This window comes from Nicotiana sylvestris, chromosome 7 (assembly GCF_000393655.2).
Source record: "Nicotiana sylvestris chromosome 7, ASM39365v2, whole genome shotgun sequence".
NCBI lineage: Eukaryota > Viridiplantae > Streptophyta > Magnoliopsida > Solanales > Solanaceae > Nicotiana > Nicotiana sylvestris.
In genome coordinates, this window is record NC_091063.1 from 171,840,869 (window position 1) to 171,856,833 (window position 15,965).

Here is a 15,965-nt window from a genome sequence, read left to right on the forward strand (position 1 = left end):
AAAACTTTTGGCAAGATAACTTTTATTATTATATTTTTAATAGAAGAGAAAGTAGAACATGAAAAATCAAAAGTTGTTCAAAAAAGAAAAAGAAAAGAAGATGTAGTCAACCTGGGGTTGTTGAACAACATTTTCAAGATTGCATAAGTTAAAAAAAAAAATACATTTTCTAGATTGAAAATTCTAGCCAACCACCACGTTTTTGACAATTTCAACTTTCCAAATTTATAAATACAATTATTTTATTCATCTTTAGCAGAAATATTTAATCAGTATTTAGTAATTCTCTTTCCTTGAATTTTCACTACAAATAAATCCCACTAGTGCTTTGTCAAGTAGATCTTGGCAAGCTCAGTTGCATTACTCGCAGTGTTGCTAAAGGCGCGCTTAAAGCGTACTTAAGCCCTGAAGCAAAGCGCAAAATATATCGAACGCTTTTCCTGGCTTAACGATTGTTTCAGTGTCATTATCAAAACTCTAAGGCATATTTTCCTTGTCAATGAACTTAATCCTTAATAGGCGATATTAAACAATTGATATTGTACTTTATCGGGGAAAAAAATTCAATCTCATGGTTAATATATTTGTTATCATGCTTACAATTACTAGTCTTGGACTACACAAACATATTTATATTTTTTCTTCATTTGCTTCTTTCTTCGGTAAAGTTGGTGTTTTATTTGCGCTTTGAGCTTAAAGCTCCAACAGACCTTAGATTTTTTTTTTCACTTGTCGCCTCCGATAACACAAATTATATGGATACATTTATTAAATTTATAAAATAAAGCTAACAAAATAAAAACTATTCATACCGTAATATACTTTGTGCCTTAACGAAAAAACAAAAGAAAAAGAAGTATAATTTATGAAATGTTGAAATGGCCACCATGAGTTGTCCTTAGTTGACAGAAAGGTTTAATATATTGTAAAGCTATTTGAAAATCGGAATCAGATTTCTGACCTCAGTTATTATGTAATTGAATGAGAGATTGAAAACGCATACAAAAAGAAAGAAAGCTATCAAAATTTCAACTCTATATATACTGTAATTATGAGCTATGTGCGGACTCTTTAAAATGCTAATGCGTGCGACGATACATCGACTTATAAATCTCATTTACAAGTTGCTACTTATATAGCGCATTTAATGCGATTTATAAAACGCATTTAGAAATCACGACTAATAAAGTTTATTCAGTAAATGCGACTTATAAAATTTTTACATTTAGGAAATAGGAAAAACAGTCACAACATCGCCGTTAAAACAACAATAAAATGTGGTTAATACTATTACTTTTAGTCATTTACCGATAACAATAAGAATAACCCAGTAGAAATCTACTAATGGGATCTGGGAAGGGTAGAGTGTACGCAGACCTTACCCCTACCTCGGAGGGGTAGAGAGAATATTTTCGGGAGACTCTCGTCTCATAGACAAAAGATCTGTAACACCAACAGAAACTAGAAAAATAATATCAGTACCGTAAGAGATCAAATAAATGGAAGGGCAATAATAATAATAATAATAATAACAAAAGTGTGAAATACAACAAAAACCGTTAGCAGTCCTAGATACAACACTATCACACTAGCCGGTACAACGAGGAAAAACGCTCGACTACCCCTAACCTATAAAAATATAACCTATAAAAATATATTGTACTTTTGGTCCCTTGATTATTAGTAGTAATTTTGACTTTAGTGCTTGTAATATCTAATTAATAGTATTTAATTTTTAATTAATTGATATGTGCACTTTTTATCCTTTTGCCTATGAATATTCATAAATTTACTGATTTATTAACCACTCTACTGGTTAATTGCTCATGTATTACGTTGAGTTTTTATCGGTACTTCATATTTGAGGATGATCTAGTTCTAAATAGCCCCAATATAATAAATTTTCTACATAAAAGGACCAAAAATGTACATTTTAATTAATTAAAGGTTAAATGTGTTAGTCATATATAACAAGGACCTAAATCACAATTTACCAATAATTAAGGGATCAAGATATAAAAATTGCAGCAGTTTTCACAAGATAAATGTGTGAATAATTGACGAAGTCTCATGAGTTATCCTTAGTTGACGGGAAAAAAAGTTTAGTATATTTGAAAGCTAGTTGAAAATGGAGCCAAAATTGTGACTTATTTATTATTTAAATGAAAATAGTAATACCAAACATCAATTTTCCCTCATGAGTTAAATGATTTTATTCTATGGAGTTAGAATTCTAGAAATTGCACTACTAAGTGTTAAGTGCTATAAAGCATTTTTTTTAATGCAAGTAATGTTTAACATTGCCAATAATTATATATAATTATGTGTAATATATGGATCATATTTTCTTATATGGCCAACTTAACACTGTATTTATGTATGTAAAAATTATTTTTTTCTACTTCCTCAAACTAAATATTTAAATATTTTATATGAGATTTATGCTAAAATTATTTTTCTCATCCCTACGATCAAATAGCCCCTGATATTTCCTTACCAAGGACACTTTTGGTCCTCGATAGTATTGTCAGTAGAGAGAGGTACAACCTTATCTCTTAGTAGTGGTCCCGTAGGGAATATTCCTCTATATAGTTGTAATTCTCTGCATTTTGGCAAATTTATCAATTGAAATCATATTAGTTAACCCTAGCATAACTTTAGCTTAGTATTTCTCTTGATTTCTTCCAATATTTCTCTACTGTTCTATTGCCTTTGGCATCATTTGGTATCAGAGCACTTTCTTGAGCTCTGTGGGTGATAACAATGGCAAATATGGATGAGATTAAGTCTATGTTTGAGAGGATGACAGTTGAGATAGCAAATTCTTGGTTAGGCAAACACAGCTCGAGAATCAACATGAAAGGGCTTTTGCTGAGTTGAAAGAGTCCATTGATGTTGTGAAGAGGTATAACCAAGGAAAAAGCATAGAAGACATGGATGAAGGAGGCGAGATCTACGCAACCAGCAAGCAGTTAGCCTTCCTTTACAAGGAATGGAAATGTGGATGAATCTATATCAAATATAGGATTGTTATTGTACACGATCTCCATTTTAGTAGTCCTAGGGTATGATACCTTATAGCTTCACAGTTACAAGTCATTTTCTCATTACTTTGGGTCTCTCATTTTCTATTTTTATTGGCATTACTATAGTGGGATTTCAAAAAAAAATGGGCTTCATTTTTTAAGCTTCTTATTACTGCAGGAGTCCCACTGCCATTAGCACCTTTTTTAGTACTCCTTGAGCTAATCCCTTATTATTTTCGAGCATTAAGCTCATGAATACGTTTATTTGCTAATATGATGGCCGGTCATAGTTCAGTAAAGATTTTAAGTGGGTTCGCTTGGACTATGCTATGTATGAATGATCTTTTATATTTCATAGGGGATTTTGGTCCTTTATTTATAGTTCTTGCATTAACCGGTCTGGAATTAGGTGTAGCTATATCACAAGCTCATTTTTCTACGATATTAATTTGTATTTACTTGAATGATGCTATAAATCTTCATCAAAGTGCTTATTTTTCCTCTTCGATCGTCTCCGACTCCCTAAAAAATAAGAGTACTTGGCGACCTAGATGGTCAGGGTCTTTCCTTACCTTAGCTGAGCCTTATGTCCCTTCAACATTCCTATTCATCTTGCCTTGTCTTGAACACCACAGTGGACTGATTATCCTATATATAATATCTACTCTAAAGATTAAGAGGATAGAGGGTCTCCCTTCCATAGATTCGATTGGGATTGATTCTCAGGATCGAGCCCTTATCAGAGGCGTGCCTACCGACACCTGTCAAAGTCTTCGGCTTGCACGACGTCTCCTTCCATTTGCTCCAGCTATGAAAGAAAAGAATGGGCGCAACACTTTATTCTCTTCTACCGCTCTTTGTTTACTTCTGGCCTTCCCGAACTCCTACACGGGCGGAGTCAGATCTTGGAGTAAGCTCCTTTCCATGGGCAATCTACTCAAGAGTTTAGGCCCCTAATTCGGTCTATGTCTGGGCTGCTGCCGTACTCAAAGGCGAGGGGCTCCAAAAGCGGATGCGATCGGCCTCAGAGGAGAGGGGAGGCAACTTGGGATTCTAGGCAAAGTGCTTTTTTTGTATATAGGCCTTCGTATAGGATAGGATTTTCATTCCTCCCGCCAAAGCTAGAAAAGAAAGGAGCTCTCTCTTTTTTCCAGCCTTCTTTTTATTTTAAAGGCATATAGTGCGTTCTCGCTTTCAGGGGGAATTCAAGTCAAAATCTAGTACAAGGAGGAAGCGAAAGGCTAGCTACCAGGTACGAAACAGAGTATGACTATAATAAATCATAGAGCAGTGGGGAGCATGCCAATCCCATTAGATATCATTTGAGCTTCCCCTTTCCTAAGATCATGGATGTGGTACTGACGCATGAACTTGGTTACTGGTTTGACCGCTTTGTTGGCAAGTCAAGTAAGCAATACTGCTACGTGGGTACATGGTGGTATTACCACATCTCAGTTTTCTCCAGTTGCCTACCATTTGGGGTTTGGGCCCATGCCTCAGTTTCAATGTCCAAGAGGGGTTGCTTCCCCTCACAAACCAACTTTTACAGCTCCTACTCAAGGGCATTCTACTACTGGTAGTAACAATGGAGGTGGCCTTGCTCAAGGACAACCCTCAGCTGGACAGAATGGGGGTGGTGAACCTGCACCTACAGCTCAGAATTCAAAAACTACATCACCAAGAGGAACAAATCTGACCAGGATGACCAAGCTGGAGTTCCCTCGCTTCAATGGCTTCAATCTTAGGGCTTGGCTCTGTAAGGTAGAACAATTTTTCTCACTAGATGAAGTTGAGTATAACCAAAGGGTTAAGGTCTCACTTAACCTTATCCTAGCTGGGAAGAATATGTGTATGCTCTCATAGATAGATTTGGGGCTGAATATGCTGACCCTATGTCTGAGCTTAAGTTAGTAAGGCAAGTGGGAATGGTGGAGGATTATCAGAAGGAGTTTGATAGGACCATGACCAAGCTGCACATCCTTCTGGAGTATGCTATTAGTGCTTTCATCACTGGTCTCAAACCAAAAATTGGGTTTATAGTGATGAAACATCGACCCTTTTCCTTACCACAAGCTTACCAGTTGGCTAGGAACACTGAAGCTCAAGTGAATGCTCAGTTGAAGAGGACTAAGTCCACACTGTACAGTGGAGGGTCATCTCATACTAGGGGCAACACTTATGGATCTACTATAAAAGGAGGGTTCCCTAAGAAGGAGGGAAACATGCTTAAAAAAGAGGTTGCTGCTAACTGGAACAAAGGAAATACAAGGAAGCTGACTACAGCTTAAATGAATGAGAAGAGGCAGAAGGGATTATGTTTTTTCTGTGATGAGAAATTATTCCCTGGTCATAAGTGTAGTGGCTCCAAACAGCTGTACTTGTTGGAGGTGGAAGAAGAAGGGCAAGAGGAAGAAGAAACAGGAGACTTAGTATTGGTAGAGGAGCCTGCAGAGATAACTGAAGAAGTAGGAGAAGAGGTGAAGGGAGAAGTGTGTGAAATATCAGTCAATGCTCTACATGGAGTGCCAACATTCCACAATTTGAGAGTGACTGGTTATTGCCAGAAAAGGCCACTAAGTATATTGGTCGACCCTGGTAGAACACATAATTTCATTGATGATGATGTAGCAAGAAGCCTAGGAATTGCTACCTTGAAGATTAATCCTCAAACCATCAATGTGGTAGATGGGAACAATAGGCAGACACATGAGCTTTGTAAAGACTTGACTTGGCTACTGCAAGGGGTCACTTATACAGCAAATTTTCTATTGTTACCATTGGGCTCTTGTGACTTGATATTAGGAGTGCAGTGGTTGCTTCCATTAGGAGATCTTAAGCTGAACTTTAAGGAGCTTACCTTGGGGTACAATTACCAATAAAAGGAGTGTGCATTGAAGGGGGGAGTGGATAAGATTAAAACTGTGGAGGCTAAGAAGTTGGATAAACTAGCTAACAATGGGGGACAACTATTTATGTTGAGTGTGCTACCTAGGGAGGAGGAGCAGACAGAGGTTACCATCAACATACCGTCACAGATGCAGTCATTACTTGAGGAGTACCATCAGCTATTCACTGATCCTAAGGAGTTACCTCCCTTTAGAGGACCATTTGATCACAAGATACCATTGCAGGCAGGATGTAATCCTATAAACCTCAGACTTTACAAGTATTCTTTATCACAGAAAGATAACATTGAGAGGTTAGTGCAGGATATACTTGATCAGGGAATTGTGCAGCCAAGTTCCAGCCCTTATGTTTCCCCAGTAGTCTTAGTGGGAAAGAAGGATGGAAGTTTGAGGCTATGTGTTGATTATAGGGCTTAAACAAGGCTACCATCAAAGATAAGTTCCTTATTCCAATCATAGAAGAACTTCTGGATGAATTGGGTGGTTCACAGATCTACTCCAAGATAGATCTTAGGTCTCGGTACCACCATATCAGGATGACAACAGAAGATATATCCAATATAGCATTCAGAACTCATTCAGGTCATTATGAGTATTTGGTAATGTCTTTTGGACTTACCAATACCCCCTCTTGCTTCCAGAGTTTGATGAATAATGTGTTCAAGGAGCATCTCATGAAATTTATCTTGGTATTCTTTGATGATATCCTAGTATTCAGCAAGAACATGTCTGAACACTTGGTACATCTTTGGATGACCTTTGAGTTGTTAGTGAAACATAAGTTGTTTGCAAGGAAATCAAAATGTTCTTTTGGGGCTAGTAGGATTTAATATTTAGGGCACATCATATATGCTAAAGGGGTAGCTACTTACCTAAGAAGATTATAGCAGTACAACCATGACTTTCACCAAAGAATGTCAGGGAGCTAAGGGGCTTCTTGGGGCTGGCAGGCTACTATAGGAGGTTCATCAAGCATTATGGAGTGATCAGTAGGCCTTTGACAGAGCTGCTCAAAAAAGATGGGTTCCAATGGTCTAATAAGGCAGAAGAAGCATTCAACAAGTTAAAGGCAGCCCTCACATCAGCACCTATGTTGGCACTCCCAAACAATCAGCTTATGTTTGTAGTGGAAACTGATACCTGTGACTATGGTGTTGGGGCTGTGTTGATGCAAGATGGCCACCCTATAGCCTACCTCAGCAAAGGTCTATCAGGGAGGCACCAAGCTTTGTCAGTTTATGACAAAGAACTTTTAGCCCTTGTCATGGCTGTTACGAAATGGGCACAGTATCTCATGGGAAGACATTTTGTGGTAAGAACTGACTAGAAGGCATTGAAGTTCTTGCTAGACAAGAAGCTTCACACTAGGTCACAGATGAAATGGATAGTTAAACTCATGCAATTTGATTTTGTGATAGAATACAAGAAAGGGAGAGAAAACAAGGCATCTGATTCCCTATCCAGGGTTCCATCAAGGGAATTGGCAATGATTCTGCTCACCCTAACTAACCATGAGCTCTTCCAGAGAATCAAGGACAGCTGGGTAAAGGACAAGGAAGCTGCAGAGATTATAGGTCACATCCAGGAGCAGGGGGAGGAGCAGAAGGGGTACACATTTGTGAACCAACAGCTGAGAAGGAAGGGACAAGCTAGTAGTGGGCAATGATAGTTCTTTGAAGCAAGAAATCCTTCAGATATGGCATGATAAACCTACAGGTGGCCATTCTGGAATGGAAAACACCTACAAAAGGTTATCTAATCTTTTCTACTGGAAGGGGCTCAAGAAAGATGCGGCAAACTATGTGAGACAATATGCAACATGCCAAAGGAGAAAGTATGAGAATAGTGCCTATCCTGGATTGCTACAGCCATTACAGATTCCTAACACACCTTGGGCCAGTATTAGCATGGATTTTATTGATGGGCTCCCTAAGTCCAAGGGCAAAACAACTATACTAGTAATGGTGGACAGATTCACCAAGTATGGTTATTTTCTTGCTATCAGCCATCCTTACACTGCCACTTCTGTGGCCCAGGTGTTCTTAGACCATGTTTACAAATTACATGGTATGCCAGAAAATATAATCAGTGACAGGGATCCAATATTTGTTAGCAAGATTTGGCAGGATCTTTTTGCCATGCAAGGTGTAATTCTCAGCACATCCGCATCATATCATCCTCAAACCGATGGTCAAACTAAGGTGCTCAATAGGACTGTGGAGACTTATTTAAGGTGTTTCTGTGTTGATAGCCAACAATATTGGGCTTCTTATTTGTCACTGGCAGAATGGTGGTATAACACCACCTTCTATTCAGCCATTCAGACCACACATTATGAAGCCCTCTATGGTCAACCTCCTCCTACCCATATCTACCTGGTGATGCTGGTGATGAAGAAGTAGATCGAAGCCTCACTACTAGGGAGTTGAAGGTTCAGTTGCTAAAGTTCCACATTCACAGAGCACAACAAAGGATGTCAAGCTTGGCCAACAAGCATAGGACTGATAGGAACTTCAATGAAGGAGATTGGGTTTATTTCAAGCATCAGCCTTATCGACAGATTACACTTTCAAACCATTCATTTTCTAAGCCTTCTGCCAAGTATTATGGTCTATACTAGATCCTACAGATCATTGGTCCAGTTGCCTACAAACTTTCACTCCCTTCTCATGTTGCTATCCATCTCACTTTTCATGTTTCATAACTCAAGCCCTGTTACACCATACCAGATAGAGTCAATCATCCTCCAGTGATTGATGTTACTAGTCCCTACTGCGTGGAACCTCAAGAGATCTTGGACAGAAGGATGATCAAACGAGAAAACAAGGCAGTCCCTCAAATTCTGGTTCAGTGGTCCCAAATGACGAAGGAACAAGCTACTTGGAAAAACTATGCAGTGATGAAGTTGAAGTTTCCTTCATTCCTTCCTTGAGGACAAGGAAGATTTTCAAGGGAAGGGCAATGATGCAAGAATGGATTATACTGGGTTGGGGAAAGTAGTACATGTCGCTTGCAGAGTTGTACTTGACCGTTATAGTTAGTTGGAGTCAATTAAAAAAGAAAGTTTCAGTTGTTACACTTTAGTCCTCTTAAGTTTTAAGTTTATGTTTACAGTATTAGCAATTAAGTCTGTAATTTCTTTACCAAGGACACTTTTGGTCCTTGATAGTACTGTCAGTAGAGAGAGGTACAACCTTATCTCTTGGTAGTGGTCCCATAGGGAATATTCCTCTATATAGTTGTAATTCTCTGCATTTTGGCAGATTTATCAATTGAAATCATATTAGTTAACCCTAGAATAGCTTTAGCTTAGTATTTCTCTTCATTTCTTCCGATATTTCTCTACTGTTCTATTGCATTTGGCATCATTTTATCCACAGAACAATTAGAAAACCCTACTTACAGACAAACTTCAAACTCTAATTGTAAGTGAAGTAATGAAACAAACTCCACTTAAGTAAAATAACCTAGAGAGAAACTCAATTCATGTCCACTCATAATTCATAAGAAGCCAGAGACGACTGCCATTAGCTATAGACAGTTCTATCATTATATGTACAACTTCTTATGTAATAGTGTAGTAACAAGTTTATATACATAGGGGTAAAAGTATAAATATAAACATACTTATCGGGTTTACGGTTTATCCGATAAGAAAATTGAGTAATCCACCCCCTAACCGTTAATCCGTTAATTCTAAAATCTCAATCCGCTCACTATCCATTACCTCGATAATTCGATACCAATAAACCAATAAGTCATCGATTCAATTTGATTAACGATTTTGGTTCGATTTTTAACAGCCCTAGAGGATGGGGTGAAATTAAAAAATAGACAGATTTACAACTGATCGTTTAAAAATAGCCCAGTTTTAAAAGTAATCGAAATTTAGCCACTTTTCATGTAAAGATAAATCTGAGCGAAAACACTGTTCAAAACCCGAAAAATACGCCAGTATATTATGATGGAGTTCCAGCATAAGTATACTTGAACTCCAGCATATTATACTGGAGTTCCATGATAAGTATGTTGGAACTCCAGTATAATATGATGGAGTTTCAACATAAGTACACTAGAACTCCAGCATAATATACTGGAGTTCCAACAAGTATATCGGTCCAATATAATATGATGGAGTTCATATACAGGTGCACCGAACTCCAGTATATTATGCTGAACCGGTCTCTATTGCAGCAAAATAGTAACTATTTTTCATTAACTTGGTAAACGCTGACTATTTTTAAATGACCAGTCCGAAAACTGGCTATACCGTGCTATTTTCACATAGGACGGTACTCTAACCGATTGAATAACAAACCTATGAAAATTAGGTGTATAACACAATATCATCTTTATCTTTATAAATCATAAAAGATTCCGTTGAATATGTAATTTAGTCCTGGGGCCACCACTCATTTTCATTGAACCACCCACCCCTTATGGCCTTATCATATTTTAGGTGAATTATAATCACTCACGTTATTTGTCCATATGCTATATCCCAATCAATTCAATCTTTTTTAATGGGCCTACTTCACCTAATTCGATTTCTTTCAGTTGTCCCAACACCTAAAGAAATAGTAAAGAATTATTCCTTTAAGCCAAGTGATGACAATTGTCCCAACACATAACAAGGGTTAAGCACACGTCACGAGTTTAAATTTTATCGCAAACAAAAGCCTGATATTTAACCGGAGTAGGATAAAAAATACGATCCATCGAGTTTCTAACCGTGTGTCTACAACAACAACGACTCAATTCCAAATAAGTTACGTCAAAATTTAAGTTGTCAAGTGCCATTATGTGAAAGTAAGTCAAATGGTGATCTTCCAACTGCAACACATTCTAGTGGCAACAACAACAACAATGACAACTCAACTATAGGCAAGTTGATATCAGTTATATGATTTTCACCTTCTTTGTTGCTCCATTTAAGCTCGTATTCAATTCAATATTACAGAAATTTAGTTTATTTGGCACTAGAAGCAGTGGCGGAACCACCTTATACCAAGGGATTTCAATTGACACCTATTCGTCGGGAAATGTGACTAAGAGGTCACGACTTCGCGCCGTGAAAATAGCCTCTTGCAGAAATGCAGGGTAAGGCTGCGTTCCGTACAATAGACCCACGTGGTCCGGCCCTTCCTCGAACCCCGCACATAGTCGAAGTTTAGTGCACTGGACTGCCCTTTTATTCAATGCCATTGAATCCAATACTATTAAACAACTTAAATATAGCATTTAGCTATTAAAAAATATTCAAATATGTTCAATGACAAAAAAGTCATTGAATACAATAATAAACCAGCCCCATACATCTTTATAGCACAAAGGGCTCTCCAAGTAAGAATGTTTTCATGATTTTATCTCCCATTCCTTCAGCCCATGGAAACATATGACCTCCACCTTTCATTTCATGATAATGAACCCATGGTAGTTTCTGCGCGACGTATCGTTGTAGAATGACAGGTACATGACCATCTTCATCACCTTGCCAAATATGAACAGAGCCTTCGCCGTCTGGGAAAGGGTTCTCGAGTTCCATTGGATCGAATTCCCATGTCCCGAAACCTATCATTATATCCCGGTGGATCGTCTCGTACTCCCCTTGTTGTCTTACCAGGTCCTAACATCATCAGGAAACTAACCAAAGTTAATGGAGTAATATCACAGAACATAATACAGAGGTTTAGTCCTTGAAAATTGCAAGCAGACTCAAGTATGCATTAGGCAAGAAAATGTGCAGGAAACAGTAGCTCTAAGTATATGCTAATCAAACTGTGATCCTCTCTTATGTCAATGGCCATTAACCTGTTTTTCTGTCCAAATTGTCTTTTATGGTTAAATCTTGATTTGGAAGTAGTAGTTCAAATCCATGTTGTGCAGACTCTCCAAAATGTTGCCGCACCCGTGCTGGATCCTCCAACAATGTACTACTTTTGGAGGATTCGATATGCACGCGGCAACATTTTCGGAGAGTTCGAGCAACATAGCTTCAAATTTACATGTAATGAAATGAGGATATGCTAAGAAGCTAAACAAGTAAATTCTCCATATTATAGCTTTATAGCAAATGAGTCACCTTCACATCAAAAGTAACATATATCATTACTGCACCAGAAACAATAATAAGAGTTTTAGCACATAACCATTCATTACTTGAATAAAGCAACTCAACAATAATTTGATAATATTGACAAATATTCAAATTTGTACAATAACAAAGAGTCTGAATCCAATACTAAACAAGCCCCATAGTATAGCTTTATAGAACAAAGGGTGTATGTTGCACCGACTCCCAAAATATTGCCGCATTTGTGTCGGACCCTCCAAAAATGCACTACTTTTGGAGGATTCGACATGCACGCGATATTTTTGGAGAGTCCGAGCAACATAGCAAAGGGCTCTCCAAGTATGTTTTCATGACTTTATATGTCATAGACAACTTAATTGGTATATACTTGTTAATAAATATTCAAATGTTCAACGACAGAGTCGCTGAGTTCAATACTAAACCAGCCCATAGTATAGTTTTATAGAACAAAGGGCTCTCCAAGTAAGAAAGTCTTCATAATTTTATCTCCCATTCCTTCAGCCCATGGAAACATATGACCTCCGCCTTTCATTTCATGATAATGAACCCATGGTAGTTTCTGTGCGACGTAACGTTGTAGAATGTAAGGTACATGACCATCTTCATCACCTTGCCAAATATGAACAGAGCCTTCACCATTAGGGAAAGGGTTTTCGAGTTCCATAGGGTCGAATTCCCATGTCCCGAAACCTATCATTAGGTCGCGGTGGATTGATTCATACTCCCCTTGTTGTCTTACCAGGTCCTAATCTCATCAAGGAAATTACCAAGGTTAATTGAGAAATGTAACAAAACTCAGGATTTTTTACACTATCAGCGTAATTTTACTGGCTGTAGCAAGTGATCACTCTATCTTCTAGGTGACAAATATCGAACTTGATATCAGGAGTTGCCTATTTTTCGCATCGATGTGAAAAAACTATACACTGTCAGTGGACATAAAACTCAATGATTTTTATGTTAAAACATTACCATACAACGAGATAAAAGCAGAGTTAGTAACGATAATCCAATATTACATTATTTAGACTAATGATATCAAATTGCCAATGACCACTTTCACAACTAACCTATTTTTCTCTGCAGATTGTCTATTATGGTAAAATCTTGAGCAGTGACAGATCTAAAATTTATAACTGCTGGTTTTGAGCTAAAAGAGCGAGTTATGCAATGTATATTTAACTCTATTTATACTTATTTTTCACGCATATATATAGGGTTCAAAGGCGAAGCACTAACGAACCCATTGTTGAATCCGTCAGTGATTCTTGAGTACAACAAAAACAACTACGTCTCAGTCCCAATTAACATGTTGGGGCCGGCCATATGAATTCTCACTAACCATGTTCTCCATTTAAATTCAAATTAGTGTGTTATGAAATGAGGATATGCTAAGAGACTAAACAAGTGCTCACCCGATATTTACTCTGATAGGAATCAAAGATAGGCATTAGTACTCGGTCTTGTTCGAAAAGAATATCTTCACTGCAAGATGCAACACTAGAAGATGGAAATAACTTTTGAGTGTTCCACCAATATGTCAACCATGGGAGATAGTGAGCAATCCGAAGTGTCCATTGATCTTGTACAAGCTGCTCATAGTATGCTTGTTTTGTCAAATTTGCAGGAAAGCTTTTCCACCAGTAGTTAGTCACTGGAGTAAGAAGAATTGCTCCAGCCAATCTGTTACATATTTCAAAAGTCACATAGTTAAGCTGGAATGTATTCAGATGAACCATATTATCAACTGGAGTAAGAAACAGCAGCTTTTTTTTTTCAACTGCGTCGATTGGTTGTCAATCTTTCAGTTTTGCGACTTTACTGATATAAATTTTTAGTCCAGTGACTAGATATAACTGCAATTCCTAAGGCAGACACAGCTTACGCGCCTTGGAATTTTTGCAGATTTAGCATGCCAATGTAGTTATTTGAGTTTAACTTATATACATCGAAAGTATGAACATCCAAAAGATACCTACAAGTAACACTATAAAAAGCGAGATCTGTAATCTTGAAAATAAGGCAGGTTATCTGTTAACGATAGTTAAAAATAACCTGATAATAAAAAAATCGCTTTACATTGTCGGTGTATTTTAAATGACAAGAATTTGTTTTAAGACTTTAGTACCTGTGAGGAATATACTTAAGAAGGCCCCAAACAGCTTGTCCACCCATAGAAAATCCCATAACATAGAATTTAGATCCCAATTCCAATTGATCAGCTAACTCTTCTATATCAAGAGCTAAGGTTTTTGGTGTTCTTTTGGGATGAGGATCACTTTCTCCATAACCAGGTCTATCAATTGACACAATATATATTCCCAAACTTTGCATAACTTCCTGGCACCACAACAAAATTATATCCATATTAAAACTCAAAAAAAAAAAACATTAAAACTATTGCAAGAAATAAAAACATGTAACATGATATGAACAACAACAGTAACAACAACATATCCAGTATAATCCCACAAGTTAGTGGCGGAGCCAGATTTTTACCAAGGGGATTCGGAATATTAAAAAGTAAACACACGAACATGCCAATGTGATTCAACATATACTATTTATGCATAAAAATCAATTTTGACCTTATATAAGGTGTAATTTTTCGGCCAATGGGGTTCGGATAAACCCCTTCCGCTCCCTAGCTCAGCCCTTATATAAGTGGGATCTGGGGAGGATGGGGTGTACATAGATCTTATCCCTACCTTCAACATCTACTATTTATGCATAAAATAATTTCAATCTTATATATGCAGTGTAATTTTTCAGCGAATGGGGTTCGGATAAACCCCTTCCGCCCCTAGCCCCGACCACAAGTGAGGTCTGGGGAGGGTGGGGTGTACGTACACCTTATCCCTACCTTCAACATCTACATTTTATGCATAAAAAATAATTTTGAACTAAATAATTTTGGTCTTATATATACAGTGTAATTTTTCGGCAGAGGATTTCATCAGATGAATCCCTTCCGCCACCCTAGCTCCGCCCCTGCTACAAGTAAGATCTGGGAGGGCAAGGTGCACGTAGACCTCACCCCTATCCTATGTGAGGTAGAGAGGTTATTTCCGATAAAACCTCAGCTCAAAGAAAAGCATTTTCAACACAGGTTTGAAAAAATACAGTAGTAAAAAAACTATGATGAAAATACTGAAGAGAACATACAGGAGAAATAGTGGTGAGCAGAGCAACATCATGTCTAACACAATCAAATCCATGGATGAAAACAAATTTATGTTTTGCTTGGTCTCTAGGAACACCATTTTCTTTATAAGCCAAATATCTGCCATCAGAAAGCTTGACTCTTGGTGCTGTAATTGGTGGTCCATTAGGTGAGCCACAAATCTTGGGAGGTGGTGGCATAATTGCCTTATAAATTAATGCTAATATCACTATACCAAAAAGGGCTATCATTTTTCTGGTCATTCCTGCAAAATTGTTTCCAGATTAGCCACTAAAAGAAAACTCACAATTCAAGAATCAAGAAAACAAGAAAATTACCTTATAAAAATGTGCTGATAAAATCTTGAGAGCCTCCTAACTAACTTGAAAAAGTAGTTGGACAATTCAAGAAAACAAATAAATATATAAAATTATAAAGATATGAAGGGAATGGTCACAACTTTTGCTGCAGAGTGTAGTGTGTTTTAAGTGTTGTGTTCTTCCTCAGTGCTCTACCTTTCCCCTATTATATATATAGGCCTACCTCATACAAAAAAAATTAAAGGAAAAAAAAAATACTTTGTAAGCAACCAAAAAATAAAAATTTGAAAAGTCCTATTTAATTTATTTTTTTTAAATTATTCTAACCCTTAGGGATGACCCCCACTTATATATTAGGATAAAATATTGTACTTCATTAGTTGAGGTTGGTGCTTAGCTTTAGATGGTCCACATAAGAAATAATGGAGTCTATACCTATTGTTTAGGTTAAATCAT

General features: G+C 37.3%; 2 protein-coding genes across 3 annotated transcripts; one reads left to right on the forward strand and one right to left on the reverse strand.

Annotated features, from left to right (window-relative positions):
- Positions 1-5,314: 5,314 nt before the first annotated feature.
- On the forward strand, positions 5,315-7,259 carry LOC138874144 (uncharacterized). Its single transcript, XM_070152651.1, has 3 exons — positions 5,315-5,889; positions 6,019-6,317; positions 6,883-7,259. Exons 1-3 carry the CDS (start codon positions 5,315-5,317, stop codon positions 7,257-7,259), a joined length of 1,251 nt encoding a protein of 416 aa, XP_070008752.1.
- A 3,892-nt stretch (positions 7,260-11,151) lies between these two features.
- On the reverse strand, positions 11,152-15,694 carry LOC104219832 (uncharacterized). 2 transcript variants are annotated; one of them, XM_009770576.2, is made up of 5 exons: positions 15,528-15,694; positions 15,192-15,454; positions 14,155-14,366; positions 13,442-13,709; positions 11,152-11,558 (listed from the first exon to the last, which is right to left on the reverse strand). In XM_009770576.2, the coding sequence occupies exons 2-5, from the start codon at positions 15,450-15,452 to the stop codon at positions 11,253-11,255; spliced, it is 1,047 nt and encodes a 348-aa protein (XP_009768878.1). In that variant the 5' UTR covers positions 15,453-15,454; positions 15,528-15,694; the 3' UTR covers positions 11,152-11,252. The 2 variants fall into 2 exon arrangements, with proteins under 2 accessions (XP_009768878.1, XP_009768876.1); XM_009770574.2 differs by lacking the exon at positions 11,152-11,558 and adding an exon at positions 12,092-12,771.
- Positions 15,695-15,965: the final 271 nt, after the last annotated feature.